Source organism: Nycticebus coucang, chromosome 17 (genome assembly GCF_027406575.1).
Source record: "Nycticebus coucang isolate mNycCou1 chromosome 17, mNycCou1.pri, whole genome shotgun sequence".
Classification (NCBI taxonomy): domain Eukaryota; kingdom Metazoa; phylum Chordata; class Mammalia; order Primates; family Lorisidae; genus Nycticebus; species Nycticebus coucang.
In genome coordinates this window covers 36,955,587-36,975,562 of record NC_069796.1, presented here as the reverse complement: position 1 = coordinate 36,975,562, position 19,976 = coordinate 36,955,587, and the positions used below count along the sequence as shown (strand labels likewise).

Genomic DNA, 19,976 nt, shown 5'->3' with positions numbered 1-19,976 from the left:
TTGCTGTGAGCTAAGATGCCATGGCTCCTCTACCCAGAGCGTCAGCTTGAGACTTTGTCTCAAAAGAAAAAAAGAAGAAGATTAACAAGGTATCCACCAGGATAAACCTTAGGGATAGATTCCTTAATGTTTAAGTGTTAACATTTTGAATCATGTACTTTACACTGTAAGGTATAACAGAAAAAAGTAAACAAAACAAAACAGATGTAAACTTTGATGGGTAAACATTTAAATAGTTTAACCAGCAGGGAACAAGCATTCTACCCCTGTACTCAAGAAGCCCCCTGGTTTAGAAGCATTTTTTTTTTTTTTTTTTGATGGAGTTTCAAGCTGTCACCCTGGGTAGAGTGCCATGACATAAGAGCTCACAGAAACCTCTAACTCTTGGGCTCAAGTGATCCTCTTGTCTCAAGTTTTTCTATTTTTAGTAGAGACAGGGGTCTTGATTTTGCTCAGGCTGGTCTCTAACTCATGAGTTCAAGCAATCCAACTGCCTCGGCCTCTCTGAATGCTAGGATTATAGGCTTGAGCCACTGTGCCCAGCCAAGCTTTTCTTTTTTTTTTTCTGAGACAGGGTCTCACTCTGTCACCCAGGAAGGAGTAGTACAGAGGTGTAATCACAGCACACAGTAACCTTGAATTCCTCGACTTCAGTGATCCTCCTACCTCACCCTCCTAAGTAGTTAGGATTAGGGGTGTGTGCCAACATGGCTGGCTAATCTTTTAATTTTTAATTTTGTAGAGATAGATCCAAAAGTTATCTTAAGTGGATGAGAATATAGACATTAGTTTTGCAGATTCACCATCTTCAATACATGTATGTTAATGGAAGTATACAGGCTAGGCATACAGAAACTTATAGAAAAATCAATGAAGTAAGATGGGATGATACAAATAAGATGGGATGATACTTGTTGCTACTATTAAGATATCTGCCATCATTATAATTAAAGAGGCCTGATTACTTTCAGCTGAATTTTTATAAGCTGAAAACCAGAGATCTTTCTGGAAGACTAGAAATGGGCCTTTCTATTTTGATCCAGTTAACCATAGGGATGTGAAATAATACCTAGAAACACAACCAGCTACTTTGACCAGAAAGGAGGAGTAGAGTGTGCAATAGCCACATGCACTCTAACAGGCATGTAAAGATACAAATTTTCAGTAGAGCATGGTGGCTCATGCCTGTAATCCTAATACTTTGGGAGGCCGAGGTGGGTGGACTGCCTGAGCTCAGGAGTTTGAGACTAGCCTGATTAAGAGCAACAGCCTGTCTCTATTAACAATAGAAAAACTACTTGGGCATTGTGGCGGGCTCCTGTAGTCCCAGCTACTCAAGAGGATGAGGCAAGAGGATTACTTGAGCTCAAGAGTTTGAAGTTGCTGTGAGTTATGATGCCACAACACTCTACCAAGGGCTACAGATGGTGAGACTCAGTCTCAAAAAAAAAAAAAAAAAAAAAAAAAAAAAAGAAAACCAACCAATCAAAAAAAAAAAAGCCCAAAGATATAAATTTTCAGAGAAATCTGGTGAAACTTAAAATAATCAGAAAACATAAACAATCTCAATATCTTTTTTTTTTTTGAGACTAAATCTTATTCTGTCACAGTGACATCATCATAGCTCAAAGCAACCTAAAACTCCTGAGTTTACACAATCCTCTTGCCTCAACCTCCCAAGTAGCTGGGACTAACAGCCAAGTGCCACCAACCCTTGCTAGTTTTTTCTATTTTTAGTAGAGATGGGGTCTTTCTCAGGCTGGTCTCAACTCCTGAGCTCAAGCAATCCACCCACCTCGGATTCCCAGAGTGCTAGGAGTATAGGCACCTGAGCACATTTTTTTTTAGAGACAGAGTCTCACTGTACTGCCCTCGGGTAGAGTGCCGTGGCGTCACACGGCTTGCAGCAACCTCTAACTCTTGGGCTTACACGATTCTCTTGCCTCAGTCTCCCGAGCAGCTGGGACTACAAGCGCCCGCCACAACGCCCGGCTATTTTTTTTGTTGCAGTTTGGCCGGGGCTGGGTTTGAACCCGCCACCCTTGGCATATGGGGCCAGCGCCCTACTCACTGAGCCACAGGCGCCGCCCAGAACATTTTTTTTAAAGAGACAGTGAGGCCAGACACAGTGGCTTTCACCTATAATCCTAATACTCTGGGAGGCTGAGGTGGATGGATTGCCTGAGCTCAGGAGTTGGAGACCAGCCTGAACAATAGTGACATGCCATCTCTACTAAAAATAGAAAAACTGGAGTCAAGAGGATCACTTGAGCCCAAGAACTTGAGCTATAATGAGACGACACTCTGACTAGTCAGGGAACCAGAATGAGACTCTGTCTTGGAAAAAAAAAAAAAAAAAGAAAGAGAGAGAGAGACAGGGTTTCATTCTGTCACTCTGCCTGGAGTGTAGTGGCACAATCACAGCACCCTGCAGCCACAAATTCTTGGGCTCAAGGGATCCGCCTGCAGCAGCCTGAGTAGCTGAGACTACAGGTGAGCACCACAACACCTGGCTAGTATTTATATATTTTTTTATTGTAGAGATGAGATCTATGTTGCCAAGGCTATAAAAAATTTTATTGTATGTGAATATCTCAACTAAAAACATTTTCCAAGGCCAGGTGCAGTAGCTCACTATATGGGAGGCCAGGCACAGTGGCTCACTATATTGGCTCCTATGGGAGGCCGAGGTGAGAGTATTTTTTTTTTTTTTTTTTGTAGAGACAGAGTCTCACTTTCTGGCCCTCGGTAGAGTGCCGTGGCCTCACACAGCTCACAGCAACCTCCAACTCCTGGGCTTAAGCGATTCTCTTGCCTCAGCCTCCCGAGTAGCTGGGACTACAGGTGCCCGCCACAATGCCCGGCTATTTTTTGGTTGCAGTTTGGCCGGGGCCGGGTTTGAACCCGCCACCCTCGGTATATGGGGCCAGCGCCCTACCGACTGAGCCACAGGCGCCGCCTCGAGGTGAGAGTATTGCTTGAGCTTACAGGTTCGAGACCAACCTGAGCAAGAGCGAGACCCTGTCTCTAAAAATAGCTGGGTGTGGCTCAGTGCCTGTAGCCCAGAAGCTAGGGTGCCAGCACATACACTAGAGCTGGTGAGTTTGAATCTAGCCTGGGCCTGCCATACAATTACAACTACAACCAAAAAATAGCCAGGCACTGTGAGGGACGCCTGTAGTCCCAGCTACTTGGGAGGCTGAAGCAAGAGAATCGCTTAAGCCCAAGAATTTGAGGTTGCTGTGAGCTGTGTGACACCACGGCACTCTACCGAGGGCGACAAAATAACACTCTGTCAAAAAAAAAAAAAAAAAAGATGGGCATTGTGGCAGGTGCCTGTAGTCCCAGCTATTTGGAAGGCTGAGGCAAAAGAATTGCTTGAGCCCAAGAGTTGGAGGTTGCTGTGAGCTTTGACACCACAGCACTCTACTGAGGGCAGTAAAGTAAGACTCTGCTTCAATAACAAATAAAAATTAACAAATAAATAAAGTAAGAACACTTTAAAAAAGGCACTTCCTTACCTGTGCCAGGGATGATCTGTGTAGGCATGAGATTCTCTGGTTCATGGGACTGTCCTTTTGCACACTTCAACCAGGAGAAAACCTCTTCATCGCCTATTTCCTCTGTCTCTGAAATAGAAATGAAGGATTTTACTTATTTTATAAGGGTCACAAGATGGATCTCTTTCTGTGAGCTGAGGTTTCAGAACCCTGTAGGACAGTTTTCTTATGGCCAAAAAAAAAAACAAAACAGCTAACTTTTTAGAAATCTGCTTTACTGAGGTATAATTTACATATATAATTCAATTTAAAATGTGTACCTCAATGTGTTTAGAGAAACATATTCAACTGTATCAACACTACCACAATCCACTATATAAAACATTTGTACCCAAACTTCCAAAAGTTTACTTGAGTCAAAACCCTTCCTTCAACCCTTGGCCACCAGTGATCAATTTTCTAATGCTAAAATTTTGCTTTTTTGGAATTTCATATAAATGGAAGCAAATAGAATGCAGTCATTTGTGTTGGGTTTCTTTCACTTAGAATGCTTTTGAAACTGATCTATATATATTATTGCATATATCAACAATTCATTCCTTTTTATGGATGAGTAGCAGTACTCCATGGTATGGATATACCATACTTAGTTTACTTATTCATCAGCTGGTGACCATTTGGATTGTTTCCTAATATTTTTTTCTTCTTTTTTTTTTTTTGAGACAGAGACAGAGTCTCTGTCACCCTTGGTAGAGAGCCATGGCATGATAGCTCACAGCGACCTCAAACTCTTGGGCTCAGACGATCCTTTTGCCTCAGCCTGCCAAGTAGCTGTGACTACAGGCACCTGCCACAACCGCCAGCTAGTTTTTCTATTGTTAGTAGAGACGGGGTCTGGCTCTTGCTCAGGCTGGTCTTGAATTCCTAAGCTCACAAAATCCACCTGCCTTGGCCTCCCAGAGTGCTAAGATCATAGGTGTGAGCCAACTTGCCCAGCCTGTTTCCTATTTTTTACTATTATGAATAAAACTGCTGTAAATATTCATGTACAAGTCTTTCAGTGTACATGTTTTCATTTCTCTAAATACTTAGGAGTGGGATCGCCAGGTCACACAGTAAATTTCAACTTTATAAGTTTTTAAAAACTTTAGCCATTCTAGTCAACATTCATTATGGTTTTAATTTGCATTTCCTTAATGAATAATAATAATTTTTTTTTTCCAGTAGAGACAGAGTCTTGTTATATTGCCCAGATTGTTCTCGAACTCCTGGCCTCAAGTAATCCTCCCACTTCAACCTCCCAAAGTGCTGGGATAACAGGCATGAACTGTTGTCAGGCCCAGTGATAATTTTTCTTTCACATGCGTATCTGCCATTGAGCATATCTTTGTTAATGAAATATCTGTTCAAAACTCTGCCCATTTAAAAACTGACTTGTCTTTTTATTATTGAGTTACAAAAGGCTTTATGTAGAGATATTTTATCTAGAGATAAAGATCTGTAGATAAAAGAATTCTAGCAAACATGTGATTAGTAAATCTTTTCTCCTAATCTGTAGCTAGTCTTTTCATTTTTTTAACAGTGCGTTTGGGAGGCTGAGGCAGCTGGACTGCCTGAGCTCATGGGTTCGAGACCAGCCTGATCCAGAGTGAGACCCTGTCTCTAAAAATAGCCAGGTGTTGTGTCAGGCGCCTATAGTCCCAGCTACTCGGGAGCTGAGATAAGAGAATTGCTTGGGCTCAAGAGTTTGAGGTTGCTGTGAGCTAATAACACATAGCCCTCTACCGAGGGTGACGAAGTGAGACTCTGTCTCAAAAAAACAAAACAACAACAAACAAACAAAAAAAGTGCATTTTAGCTGGGTATGGTGGCTCATGCCTGTAATCCTAGCATTTTGGGAGGCCGAGGTGGGTGGATTGCTTAAAATCAGGAGTTCGAGGTTAGTCTGAGCAAGAGCAAAATCCCTCTCTACTCAAATTAGAAAAACAGGCCAGGCATCATGGCAGGTGCCTGTAGTCCCAGCTACTCTGGAGGCTGAGACAAGAGAATGGTGTGGGTCCAAGAGTTTGTGGTTGCTGTGAGCTATGACACTACGGTATTCTACTCAGGGTAATAGAATGAGGCTGTGTTTCAAAGTAAAAAAACCCTCCCAAAACCCAGTGCATTTTGAAGAGCTAATTTTCTTTTTGTTAGAGAAATGGGGTCTCTGTCACCCAGGCTGGAGTTCCATGGCATAATCATAGTTGAAGACCTGAAAATTTAAAATTTGGTATCAGGGCGGCTCCTGTGACTCATTGAGTAGGGCACTGGCCCCACATACCGAGGGTGGTAGGTTCGAACCTGGCCCTGAACAAACTGCAACAAAAAAAAGCTGGGCTTTCTGGCCAGTGCCTGTAGTCCCGGCTACTTGGGAGGCAGAGGCAAGAGAATTACCTAAGCCCAAAAGCTGGAAGTTGCTGTGAGTTATGATGCCATGGCACTCTACCAAGGGTGACAAAGTGAGACTCTGTCTCTAAAAAAAAAAAAAAAAAATTTGTATCAGTTTGGGGGTGGTGGCTCATGCCTCTAATCCTAGCACTTTCAGAGGCTAAGATGGGAGGAATACTTGAGGCCAGGAGTTGGAGACCACTGGGAACAGCAAGACTCTTATCTCTACCAAAAACTTCAAAAAATTAGCCAGGAGTGATGCATAAGCCTTTAGTCCCAGCTACTCGGGAAGCTGAGGCAGGAGGATCACTTAAGCCCAGGAATTTGTGGTTTCTGTGAGCTATGATGTCTAGCCTGAAGCCTAGGCAATAGAGTGAGACTTTGTCTCCAAAAAAAAAAAAAAAGTACTAGCCCAGCGTCGTGGCAGGCTCCTGTAGTCCTAGCTTCTTGGGAGCTGAGGCAAGGGGAATGCTTGAATTCAGCACTTTGAGGTTGCTATAAGCTATGATGCCACAGCTCTATCCAGGGGACTGAGTGAGACTCTGTCTCAAAAACAAAAACAGGCCAGGCATGGTGGTTCACATCTGTAATCCTAGCACTCTGGGAGGCTGAGGAGGGTGGATTGCTTGAGGTCAGGCGTTTGAGATCAGCCTGAGCAAAAGTGAGACCCTGTCTCTACTAAAAATAGAAAAATGGGAGGGTGGCACCTGTGGCTCAAAGGAGTAGGGCGCCGGCCCCATATGCCGGAGGTGGCAGGTTCCAACCCAGCCCCAGCCAAAAACTGCAAAAAATAAATAAATAATATAATATAATTTTGGGTGGTGCCTGTGGCTCAAGGAGTAGGGCACTGGTCCCATAGGCTGGAGGTGGCGGGTTCAAACCCAGCCCTGGCCAAAAACCACAAAAAATAAAAATAAAAATAGAAAAATGGAAAAACTGAGGCAAGAGGGCGGCACCCGTGGCTCAGTGAGTAGGGCGCCGGCCCCATATACCGAGGGTGGTGGGTTCAAACCCAGCCCTAGCCAAACTACAACAAAAAAATAGCCGGGTGTTGTGGCAGGCGCCTGTAGTCCCAGCTACTCGGGAGCCTGAGGCAAGAGAATCACCTAAACCTAGGAGTTGGAGGTTGCTGTAAGCTGTGATGCCACGGCACTCTACCGAGGGCGATAAAGTGAGACTGTCTCTTAAAAACAAACAAACAAACAAAAAACCCAAAAAACTGAGGCAAGAGGATCACTTGAGTTGGAGGTTGCTGTGAGCTATGACACCATAGCACTCTACTCAGGGCGACAGCTTGAGACCATCTCAAAAAAAACAAGAAAAAAAGCATATTCCTTTGTTTTTCTTTGGCTTTTTTTGTGTCTAAGAAATATCTGTCTAGTGCATGAACATAAAGATTTTCTATTTTTCCTAGAAATTTTAGGTTGTTTATGAAACATAAAATACTAAAAGAAATATTAACTTAGAGTTAGTGTGTAGTATGAAATAAAGACAGAAGTTCATTTTTTCTTTGCATATGAAATATATAATTGTTCCGATATCATTTGTTGGAAATAACCATCCTTCCCCCATTGAATTGCTTTAGCACTTGTACAAAAATAAAAAATCAATTGACTGTTTATGTGAGGGATTACTTTTAGACTCTCTGATCTGTTCAGATACTGAAGAGTCTTGCTGATAACAGCTTTTTTTTTTTTTGTAGAGACAGAGTCTCACTTTCTGGCCCTCGGTAGAGTGCCGTGGCCTCACACAGCTCACAGCAACCTCCAACTCTTGGGCTTAAGCGATTCTCTTGCCTCAGCCTCCCGAGCAGCTGGGACTACAGGCACCGGCTACAACGCCCGGCTATTTTTTGGTTGCAGTTTGGCCGGGGCCGGTTTGAACCCGCCACCCTCGGTATATGGGGCTGGCGCCCTACCGACTGAGCCACAGGCGCCACCCGATAACAGCTTTTTTTTAAGACAGAGTCTCACTTTGTTGTCCTGGGTAGAGTGCTGTGGCGTCACAGCTCACAGAAACCTCTAACTCTTGGGCTGAAGCAATTCTCTTGCCTCAGCCTCCCAAATAGCTGGGACTACAGGCAACCACCACAATGCCCAGCTATTTTTAGAGATGAGGTCTCGCTCTGGCTCAGGCTGGTCTCAAATCCATCAGCTCAGGCAATCCACACACCTTGGCCTCCCAGAGTGCTAGGATTACAGGTGTGAGCCACTGCACCTGGCCCCGACTATAGCTTTATGTTAGGTCTTGAAATAAAGTAGTAGCAGTCCCCCAACTTTCTAAACTATTTTGTTTCAGAATTGGTTTGGTTATCTAAGGTTCTTTGCATTTTAAACATTAGATCTTCTTTTTTTTTGAGATAGAGTCTCACTCTGTCACCCTGGGTAGAAGTGCTGTGGCATCTCAGCTCACACCAACCCCAAACTCTTGGGCTTCAGCAAACCTCTGGCCTCAGCCTACTGAGTAGCTGGGACTATAGGCCTTTACATCTACCTAGTTTCTTTATTTTCAGTAGAGACAGAGTCTTGCTCTTGCTCAGGCTGGTCTCAAACTCCTGAGATCAAACAATTCACCAGCCTAGGCCTCTCAGAGGGCTATGCTTACAGGCATGAGCCACTGCACCTGGTCTCTTAACTTAAATTTGCTTAATTATTATTATTTTTATAGCAAGCATGAAACGAAGTTTACTGAGGAAGAGAAAGGTCAGTTTACAGAGTAACAGCAAGACACAGGATTACAGAGCAAGATACTTTTGCCATAGACAGCGAACAGACCTCCCTCTATTGTCAGGGCAAGTAGGCAAAGAGGAATGCTTAAATTTCATAAAATATTTTTACATTGACTGTGTGCGGTGGCTCACTGTCTGTAATCCTAGCACTCTGGGAGGCTGAGGCAGGCAGACTGCCTGAGCTCAGGCATTTAGCAATCAGCCTGAGCAACAGTAAGATCTTGCCTCTGTGAAAACTAGGCTGGACACCTGTAGCTCAAGTGGGTAAGGCACCAGCCACATACAGCAGAGCGGGCGGGTTTGAATCTAGGCCGGGCCTGCCAAACAACAATGACAACTACAACCAAAAAATAGCTGGGTGTTGTGGCGGGTGCCTGTGGTCCCAGCTACTTGGGAGGCTGAGGCAAGAGAACTGCTTGAGCCCAGGAATTGGAGGTTGCTGTGAGCTGTGAAGCCACGGCACTCTACCTAGGGTGACGGCTTGAGGCTCTGTCTCAAAAAAAAAAAAAAAAAAGAACCACTGTTTTTTCACATTTATATTAATAAGATTTGGGGGCTGTAATTTTCTTTGCCATCATCTTTTCATTTTCTTTTATTTGTTTATTAGTTTGTTTTTGACTTTGTCACCCTTGTTAGAGTGCTATAGTGTCATAGCTCACAGCAACCTCAAACTCCTTGGCTCAAGAGATTCTCTGGCCTCAGCCTCCTGGGTAGATAGGATTATAGGCACCCAACCAATGCCTGGCTATTTTTAGAGAACAGGGTCTCACTCTGCCTCAGGCTGTTCTTGAACTCCTGAAGCTCAAGCAATCCACTCGCCTCAAATTCCCAAAGTGCTAGGATTACAGGTACCAGCCACCGCACCTGACTTTTCATTTGGTTCTGATGCTAGTTTAACTGTCATGCTGTAATAACTTAAGTTTTCTTTGTTGGAAGACTTCTTTTTTGAGACAAGAGTCTCACTCAGTCGCCCTGGGGTTGATTGCTATGGTGACACAGCTCAGCAATCTCAAACTCTTGGGCTCAAGTGATCCTTTTGCCTCAGCCTCCCAAGTAGCTGGGTTTATAAGCACCTGCCACAACTTCTAGCTATTTTTTTTTTTTTTAAGAGACAAGGTCTCACTCTTGCTCAGGTTGGTCTCAACTTCTGAACTCAGGTAGTCCATCCACCTGGGAATCCCAGAGTGCTAGAATTACAGGCATAAGCCACTGCACCCATCCATTATCAGATTTTCTTGATCTGAAAAACTGTTTCTCTCTTATTTTTGAAAGAGATTTTCATTGTGTATGAATTCTAGGTTAACAGATTTATTTTCAATACATTACCGGGTCATTTCTTTGACTTCTGACCTATAAGGTTTCTGACTAGATTGCCGTCATTCTTATCTTTGTTACTCTGCACAAAACATGCTTCATGTTTCTTCTATTTGTGGTTTACTGTTTGTTGGTTTTGTGGTTCACAGCTTTCATCAAATTTAGAAAATTTTTAAATTTGTTTAAATATTTTTTTCTGTCTCTGTCCTCTCACTCTTTCTTTCTGGAACTCCAATTTTTATGTTGCAGAGACTACACAAAATTTCCCATGGCTCTACAAGGTACTCTTCAATTTATAAATTTAGGTCTTTTATTTTTTCTCCCTACCCTTTATTTTATTGTTGTTTTTTTGGGGGGGGTTTTTTGAGATAGAGTCTCAAGCTGTTGCCCTGGGTAGAGTGCTGTGCATCATAGCTCATAACAACCTCCAAGTCTAGGGCTTAAGAGATCCTCTTGCCTCGATTTTTCAATGGTCTTGCTTTTGCTTAGGCTGGTCTCGAACTTGTAAGCTCAAGCTGTTCAGCCACCTTGGCCTCCCAGAGTGCTAGGATTACAGGCATGAGCCACCTCGACTGGCAAACATGCTTCATTTTAGATTGTTTCAATTGTCATGTCCCTAAATTCACTTTTTTTCCCCTTCTGCAGTGTCTAATCTGCTATTAATCACATTCAGTATAAATATTTGAGATATTTTCCATTTTGGGAAGTTTCATTGGGGTCTTTTATATATCTTTTCTATTTTTTTCATCATATTCATGTTTTCGTATATGTCCTTAAGTATAAGATTTATAATAGCTACTTTAAGGTTCTTTCTTTTCTACTAATTTCATTATCTCTATAATTTTGTGGTTTGTTTCTATTGATTGATTCCCCTTGCCCTAGATTATGTGCTTTGTCATCCTATCCTTTTGCATATCTGATCTTTTTTTCTTTTTTTCTGAGACAATGCCCAGCTGTTTTTTTGTTGCAGTTGTTATTGTTTTAGTTGGGCTGGGGCTAGGTTCGAACCCACCAGCCTCAGTGTATGTAGCTGGTGCCCTCCCCACTGACCTATGGGCACTGCCTGATAATTTTTTTTTAAGAGATAGGGTCTCACTCTGTTACCTAAGCTGACGTTCAGTGGCCCAATCATAGTTTAGTATAACCTCAAACTCCTGGGCTCAAGCAATCAATCCTCTCACCTCAGCCTCTGGAGTAGCTAGGACTATAGGCACACACTACCACATGTGGATAATTGAAAAATGATTTTTTCTTTTTGGGGGGTAGATGAGGTCTTGCTATTTTGCCCAGGCTGGTCTTCAACTCCTAACCTAATGATCCTCCTGCCTAAGCCTCCAAAAGCATTGGGATTACAGGTATAAATTGCTATGTCTACCCCATACTTGATAATTATTGAATTAATGCATAGTTTTGTGACTTTTACACTTCTGAGTACTTGATTTTATTGTAATCCTTTAAAGAGTGTTAGGTTTTGTTTGTTTGCTGTTTTGAGACAGAGTCTCAAGCTGTCACCCTGAGTAGAGTGCTGTGGTATCACAGCTCATAGCAACCTCAAACTCTTAGGCTCAAGTGATTCTCTTGCCTCAGCCTCTCAAGTAGCTAGGACTACAGGTGCCCACCACAATGCCTGGCTATTGTTTTTTCCTTTTGTTGTTGCAGTTGTTGTTTTAGCTGGCCCAGGTCAGGTTAGAACCCGTCAGCCTCAGTGTATGTGGCTAGAACCCTACCCACTGAGCTACAGGTACTGCCCAAGAGTGTTAGGTTTTGGTGTGGTGCACAGTTAAGTACCTTGCAGATCAGTTTGATTATTCTGAGGTTTTCTTTACACTTTGTCATGACAACTCCAGAGCAGTTTTTATTTTGGGACTAATGGTAAAGTGCGACCCTTCTGGATTCTACTATTTCTTTCTTTCTTTTCTTTTTTTTTTTTAATTAAGACAGAGTCTCATTCTGTCACCCTCGGTAGAATGCTGTGGTGTTATAGCTCACAGCAACCTCAAACTCTTGAGCTTGAGCAATCCTCTTGCTTAAGCCTCCCGAGTAGCTGGGACTTTTAAGTGCCTGCCACAACACCTGGCTAGTTTTTCTATTTTTAGTAGAGACAGGGTATTGCTCTTGCTCAGACTGGACTTGAACTCCAGAGCTCAAGCAATCCACCAGCCTCGGCCTCCCAGAGTGCTAAGATTACAGGTGTGAGCCACTGCATGCAGCCTTACTGTTTCTTCACATTGGGTAGTGGGAATATAAATTGTGAGTTCTGTGAATTAAATTATCTACTCCATTACTTTCTGATGGTTCTTTCTTGGATCTTGAGTTTTATCTCATACATGTGAAGATTACTATGTAGGCAAAAAATCGAGGGGATTTCTCTGCAGATCTCTGATGCAGTTCCTATCCCTTCAGCACTTTGTCTCACTTTCTCAGACTTTTTTTTCTTTTTTGGAGACAGAGTTTTACTACGTCGCCCTTGGTAGAGTGCCATGGTGTCACAGCTCACAGCTACCTCAAACTCTTGGGCTTAAGAGATCCTCTTGTTTCAGTTTTCATTTTTAGTAGAGACAGGGTCTCAGTCTCACTCTTGCTCAGGCTGGTCTCAAACTGATGAGCTCAAGCAATCCACCCACCGTGGCCTCCCAGAGTGCTAGGATTACATATGTGAGCCACTGTGCCTGGCCCACTTTCTCAGACTTTGATCTCTGTCTCTACTCCAGAGGGTCACCAATTTCTGCTTTAGTTTCCTTTCCTTGTCCTACAGCCTAGAAACTGTCCCTAGTTAGTAAGCTAGGGGAATTAAAGAGATCACCTTGCTTTTTCTGGTCTCTCAGGTATCATAGTCCTGTGTTAGTTATTGGCCTATGTCTAAAATTATGGTTTCATATATTTTATCCAGTTTTCTCATTGTTGATAGAAGTAGGGCAATTCCTTTAGCAGTTAATCTTTCTCTAACAGCTAACATTCATGGAGTATCTAGTGAGTGTCACGTTCGATTATAATCACTTTACATACAACATCTTCATTTATTTATTTATTTTTGAGACAGAGTCTCACTTTGTCACCCCCCTGGTACAGTGCCATGGCATCATATCTCACAGCAACCTCAGACTCTTGGGCTCAAGCGAGTCTCTTGCCTCAGCCTCCCAAGTAGCTGGGACTACAGGCACCCACCACAATGTCCAGCTATTTTTAGAGACAGGGTCTCACTCTAGCTCAGGCTGGTATCAAACCTAAGCTCAGGTGATCTGCCTGCCTCAGCTTCCCAAAGTGCTGGGATTACAGGCATGAGCCACCATGCCTACCATCTCATTTAATAATCACAATATCATGAGGGAAGTACTTATCATTTACAGGCAAGGAAACTGAGGATCCAAAGGATTAAGTACCTAGCCCAAGATACTACAGTTGGTATAATAAAAGATAGAAGTAGATTTTAATCTCAATAGCAATCCACTGTATGTAGTATAATGGCCACACTATCTTTGAGGAGTACATGGGGAGGTCAGGAGTTAAGGAGGATTCCTGGCATGTGTTAAGATAAAGCAAGAACGAAAGGAAGCAAAGAATTTAAACATATTTCTCCAAAGAAAATAAACAAATGACCAATAAGCACATGAAAAGATATTCAACATCATTAGCCATCGGGGAACTGCAAATCAAACCACACAATGAGATACTACTTCAGATCCACTACGATGGCTGTGACAAAAATACAATAACAAGTGTTGGCAAGAATGTGGAAAATTCCCTTATACATTGCTGCTGGGACTATGCAGCTACTTTAAAATACAGTTTGGCAGTTCCAACAGGTTACATGTAGAATTGTCATATCATCCAGCAATCTCACTCCCAAGTACATAGTATATACCCAAGAGAACTGGAAACATACATCCATACAAAAACCTGTATACAAATGTTCACAGAGGCATTATTCATAACAGACAAAAGTGGAGACAACCCAAATGTCTGTCAACTGATGAATGGATAAACAAAATGTTATGTCCATACGATGGGAGTATTATTTGGCAATAAAAAGGAATAAATTCTTGATATGTGTTGTAACATGGATAAAACTTTAAAACATTATGGTAAGTGAAAAAGACCACTCACACAAGGCCAAATATTGTATGATTCCATTTATATGACATGTCCAGGATAGGGCGATCTAGAGACAAAAAGTAGATTAGTGGTTGCTAGGGGGAGGGAAAAACAGAGTGACCACTAATGGGTGCAAGATTTTTTATGGGGAGTATAAAAAAGAAGTTAGATTGTGGTGATGATGGTTGTATAACCTTGTGAATGAAACCACCCTTTAAAGGGTAAATTTTATAGTATGTGAATTATATCTCAATAAAGATGCTATTAAAAAACAAAAGCAAAGGAACATTAAGAATAATCCTTCTTGGCTTACCTTCCCAGTTACACCGAGTATTGGCAACTTTAAGGTCCTACAACAAAGATGAACAAAGCTAGGCGGCTAAATAGGGCACAAGCCCACTCTTGCCTCGATTTCCCAGTTCCATAATCCCACTGACACAAACCTATTGGCTACCTTTAGAACTGCGTGGAACAATATTTGCTTACCACTGCGTGGACGGCTTTTCCTGAGCCGGTAACAGTCAAGGCAGACACCAAATCCACATTTGCGACAAACCCAGTGAATGTTAAAGAGAGTTGTTTCACATACATCACACATCTCCCGTACCCCACGCACTGCTCGCTTCCATGCCACTTTCTCTGGTGGAAAGAAGAGGAATACCATTGGCACTGAACATCTTGATCATTAAGCAAAAGACCCCTGATCCATTGATCCCTACTCAAGCCATTTTGCCCAACAACACAACTCAAAGATTCATAAAATTTATGTTTCTATAATTGTAAGAGAAATAAAATACAAGGAATTTCTAGTATGTATGTACAATACAACTTATTTATGTTATAATATAATGATATTTCAAGGGCTTATAATAACACCAGCATATAACCTAGCTTCAATGAGGGACTAATGTCACATGTTGTCACTTAAGTTATGTACAATTTTCAGTTGGGGGAGCTTGAAATAAGAGGATTCTTCTCTTGAATCTTAAGGAATAATTTCATAGTATAACTTTTCCTTAGTCTGGAAATAGGCCACAGTAACTTGTAGACATGAAAATATAAATGTCTGAATAATGCAGATTCCAGGTATGAAGCATGGTACTAGGTAGCACTTGATCTATTCACAAACCATAGAGTATCACTTATTAATATGAACTGATTCAAAGCAAACTGAAAATATTCAGGGTGAACCAAATCCAAACAGGGATTCAAATGCATGTTATGGCAGTTGTCCTACAAAAATGAAAGGCAAGCAGGGAAAGCATTTTAAATTTGTTAATTGACAAAAACTGAAAGAATGAGGTCTGTCGAATATTTAGTTAAGGTCTTAACTACAGGATGCTATAAAGAAAAGTCTTATTGGCTCAGAGCCCATAGCTCAGTGGTTGGGGCACCAGCCATACACAACGGGGATAGCAGGTTTGAGCCTGGCCCGGGCCTGCTAAATAACAATGACAACTACAATTAAAAAAAAAAAAAAAAACATAGCTGGGCATTGTGGTGAGCACCTATAGTCTCAGCTACTTGGGAAGCTGAGGCAAAAGAATCTCTTAAGCCCAAGAGTTTGAGGTTGCTGTGAGCTGTGACGCCACAACACTCTACCGAGGCTGACATAGTGAGACTCTGTCTCAAAAAAAAGAAAAAGAAAGAAAAGTCTTATCAATTCATCCACAGAAAATGCCATTTGCCACTTCTCCTCTGACCCCATGCATCCTTTAAGCAAAAGAAAGTGTTTCAAACTAGGAGAGCCTATAGGACAAGCAAAAGAGTGACTTACGGTGTGGCTCCACCATCATCATGGCCTCCTTCTCAGACATTACAAGCTGGCAGAACTGGTCCCCAACATTGGCCAGGATGTATTTTGAGGTTTCTAGGTCTATCCCTTCTGCTAGGGAGGAAGAGGGAATCCACAGGTTCATGGCATCCGGGTCACTTTGCTGGGGGCTCAGAAACCCCTCCACACGGAGTACCCCCTTTCGAGTAAAGATCAACCTAAGACAGGATCAAATAAAACAATAAATAGCAGTAGCAATGCAAACTAACACATACCTAAAATTCTAGAATCTAAAAAGAAACCAAATGAGACTTACCAGGAATTAGGCTAAAAGCTTTTATCACAGCTGACCAACACAGTATGTAATTTCTGTTAATAGGAAAGCTTGTTAATGTAACACTTAGTAGGTCTAGACTCTTTGAAAAGCTGTCTTCAGAGTGGCTATCAGTTTTTATCTCCACTTGTTCTACACCTGCACCCATGCTACTTAATGTGACCAGAGAAAAACATGGAGTCATCCTCATTGTTAACACTTCTTACAATGTGACTCTGTCACAAAAAACAAAACAAAAAAATACTTGCTCCAATTTCTTTTTTGGAGATAGAGTCTCACTATACTGTCCAGGCTTCGAGTGCCATGGCATCATCCTAGCTCACAGCAACTTCAAACTCCTAGGTTCAGGCAATTCTTTTGCCTCAGCCTCCTGAGTAGTTGGGACTATAGGCACCTGCCACAACATTCATTTAATTTTTCTATTTTTAGCAGAGATGGGGGACTCACTCTTGCTCAGGCTGGTCTCAAACTCCTAAGCTCAAGGGTTCCTCCTGCCTCAGCCTCCCAGAGTGCTAGGATTACAGCCACCACACCTATCCTTAAACTTGCTCCACTTTCTATCACAAAAATCCTCTCAACCCCATGCCCTCCTTCATTTATCTGCTTGTTAAGAGTTCCTTGAAAGAGTTGTCTACACTTATTGTTATTAGTTTTTTTCCCTTCTATTTTCTCTCACTACACTACAATTTAGACATACCCCTCTCCCAAATAATCTACCCAAACTATTTCTACAAGATCCTTCCCACCTTGCTAAACCAAGCAGTCACTTCTAGTCCTATGTCACATGACCTGTCAGGGACATTTGATACAGTTCATTATTCCTTCCTGGAAATACTTTATTATTATTTTTTTTTTTGGAAATACTTTCTCTAGTTGTCTTCAGGATACCTCACTGTCTGGTTTTCCTGCTACCTCACTGGCTGTTTTTTCTTGGTCTCTTTTACTATTCCCTTCTCATTTTTTCCAGCTCTAAATGTTGGAGAGTATCAGAATGCAGTCCTTGGGCAGCGCCTATGACCCAGTGAGTAGGGCACGGGCCCCATATACCAAGGGTGGTGGGTTTGAACCCAGCCCCGGCTAAACTGAAACAACAAAGAAATAGCCGGGCATTGTGGCAGGAGCCTGTAGTCCCAGCTACTTGGGAGGCTGAGACAAGAGAATCACCTAAGCCCAAGAGCTGGAGGTTGCTGTGAGCTGTGACGCCACAGCACTCTACTGAGGATGACAAAGTGAGACTCTGTCTCTAAAGAAAAAAAAATGCAGTCCTTGAACTGCTTTTCTTCTTTATCTATACTCTGACTTCTGTGCTCACTTTGGCAGCACATATCCTATTCTGAATTCTGAGGTGTTGTTCATTTCACTTACAGCTTTAAGAAGGTAGAATTGTATTTCCAGGTGCCCTTTATTTTTATTTTTTTTTTGCAGTTTCTGGCCAGGCCTGGGTTTGAACCCACCACTTCCGGTATATGGGGCCAGCGCCCTACTCCTTTGAGCCACAGGCACCGCCCCCAGCTGCCCTTTTAAAAATCCTCATTTAGAAATTTAACAGCATCTCAGATCGAACATGCCCAAATTAAAACTCACTATTTTATTCTCCAAACCTACTTATCCCTGAAAAAAATCCCTTTATCAGTAAATGGCAATCCCATTCTTTTAGTTTTTAGGACAAAATATGCAGAATCATCTTTAACTCCTTTCTTTCTTTCATACTCCATATCTAACCCAGCAGAAACTTGTGTGTGCTCTACCTTCAACCACTTCTCATCATCTCCCTTGCTACTTCCCTGGTCTAAGCACCCATCATTTCCCACCTGGGTAATTCTAACAGCCTCCTAATTTCTCTGTTCCTGCCATTGTCTCTTTATAACCTCTTCTTAAGAAAGTAGTCAAAGCAGTCTTTTTTTTTTTTTGCAGTTTTTGGCTGGGGCTGGGTTTGAACCCGCCACCTCCGGCATATGGGACCAGCACCCTATCCCTTTGAGCCACAGGTGCCACCCTCAAAGCAGTCTTTTAAACATTACTCAGTGTCACTCATCAGCTAAGACCTCCAGTGATTTCTTATTAAAAGCCAAGGCCCTTGGAATAGCCGTTTAAAATCTGGACGCATCATAAGCTCTTTCACTTCAATGTCTCTCTCCCTCCTTACCCTATTTTAGTCACCCTACCTCTATGGGCACATGTGGAATACTGCAGCTTCCGGACTCTTGCATTTGTCTGGAATACTTGTTTCCCAGATAACTGTGTGACTTAATCTCTCACATCCTACAGGTCATTCCTTAAGTCTCATTTTCTCAGACCATCCTATTTAAAACTATAGCCTCTCTAGCCTCCTGACACTTCATTCCTTTTTCTTTTATTTTTCTCATAGTTACTATCAGCAGAAATACCATTTAAGTTCTTTTTGCTTGTTGTTCTTTATTATTTGTATTCCCAAGCCTTCTGAGAACTGCTGAATCCCCAATGACCAAAAAGACACCTGGCACTCAGTAAGTGCTCAATAAACACTTGCTGAATAAGTGAATCCACACCAAATCAATAAAGCATGTGGATTTTGAGGCGGTGCCTATGGCTCAGTGGGTAGGGCACTGGCCCCATATACCAAGGGTGGGGGGTTCAAACCTGGCCCTGGCCAAACTGCAACAAAAAAATCCTTTTATCATAAGGACACTTGTACTAGACTGTTTATTGCAGCTCAATTTACAATCGCCAAAATGTGGAAACAGCCTAAATGCCCACCAACCCAGGAATGGATTAACAAGCTGTGGTATATGTATACCATGGAATACTATTCAGCCACTAAAAAAAATGGAGACTTTACATCCTTCATATTAACCTGGATGGACGTGGAAGACATTATTCTTAGTAAAGCATCACAAGAATGGAGAAGCATGAATCCTATGTACTCAATTTTGATATGAGGACAATTAATGACAATTATGGTTATGGGGGGGAAACAGAAAGAGGAAAGGAGGGAGGTGGGTGGGGCCTTGGTGTGTGTCACACTTTATGGTGGCAAGACATGATTGCAAGAGGGACTTTACCTAATAATTGCAATCAGTGTAACCTGGCTTATTGTACCCTCAATGAATCCCCAACAATAAAAAAAAAAAAATGGCTGGGCGTTGTGGCGGGCGCCTGTAGTCCAAAGACCGAGGCTGAGGCAAAAAGAATCGCCTAAGCCCAGGAGTTGGAGGTTGCTGTGAGCTGTGATGCCATAGCACTCTACTGAGGGTGATAAAGTGAGACTCTGTTAATACAAAAAAAAAAAAAATTAAAGATTAGGGTGGCGCCTGTGGCTCAAAGGAGTAGGGCGTTGGTCCCATATGCGGGAGATGGCGGGTTCAAACCCAGTCCCAAAAACTGCAAAAAAAAAGTAAAGATTAAAAAAATATGAAATTAAAGATTTTTCTTGATAGATCATTGAGAATAAACTCCTTTTCTAAGTTTATCAAGCACAGAAAAAGTGACCACACAGCTGTTGTTTTGTAAAAAAGCAGGGGCTATGCCTAAGATTTTCATTAGTTATCTCTATTTCAAAGATGTTTCACATTATCTCTTTATCTGAGTTCCCCTATTCTCTAACATGACTCAAGTTACTCCAGCACTGAGGAGGAGTAATTGGCCAGGCAGATCCATAATATAAGATGGAGTCCTTTTGCTTATAGCACTGGTTTCAAATAGAAACAACCTAAGTAAGGATTAACTCAGGAAATAGCAGAGGACTACAGCTAAGACTGCTCAACTTCAATTTTCCAAAGACAAAGCCAAATGTCATTTTATAATATGAATAACTAAGTGACTACTATT

At 42.1% G+C, this 19,976-nt stretch overlaps 1 protein-coding gene across 1 annotated transcript in view; it reads right to left on the bottom strand.

Annotated features, from left to right (window-relative positions):
• KDM3B (lysine demethylase 3B) overlaps window positions 1-19,976 on the bottom strand; it is a 92,436-nt gene that overhangs the window by 28,680 nt on the left and 43,780 nt on the right. Inside the window, exons 10-12 of the mRNA XM_053566031.1 lie at window positions 15,839-16,053; window positions 14,548-14,700; window positions 3,522-3,629 (exon numbers count right to left, since the gene is read on the bottom strand). Coding sequence (XP_053422006.1) covers window positions 3,522-3,629; window positions 14,548-14,700; window positions 15,839-16,053 — 476 coding nt within the window. The remainder of the gene's footprint in view (window positions 1-3,521; window positions 3,630-14,547; window positions 14,701-15,838; window positions 16,054-19,976) is intronic.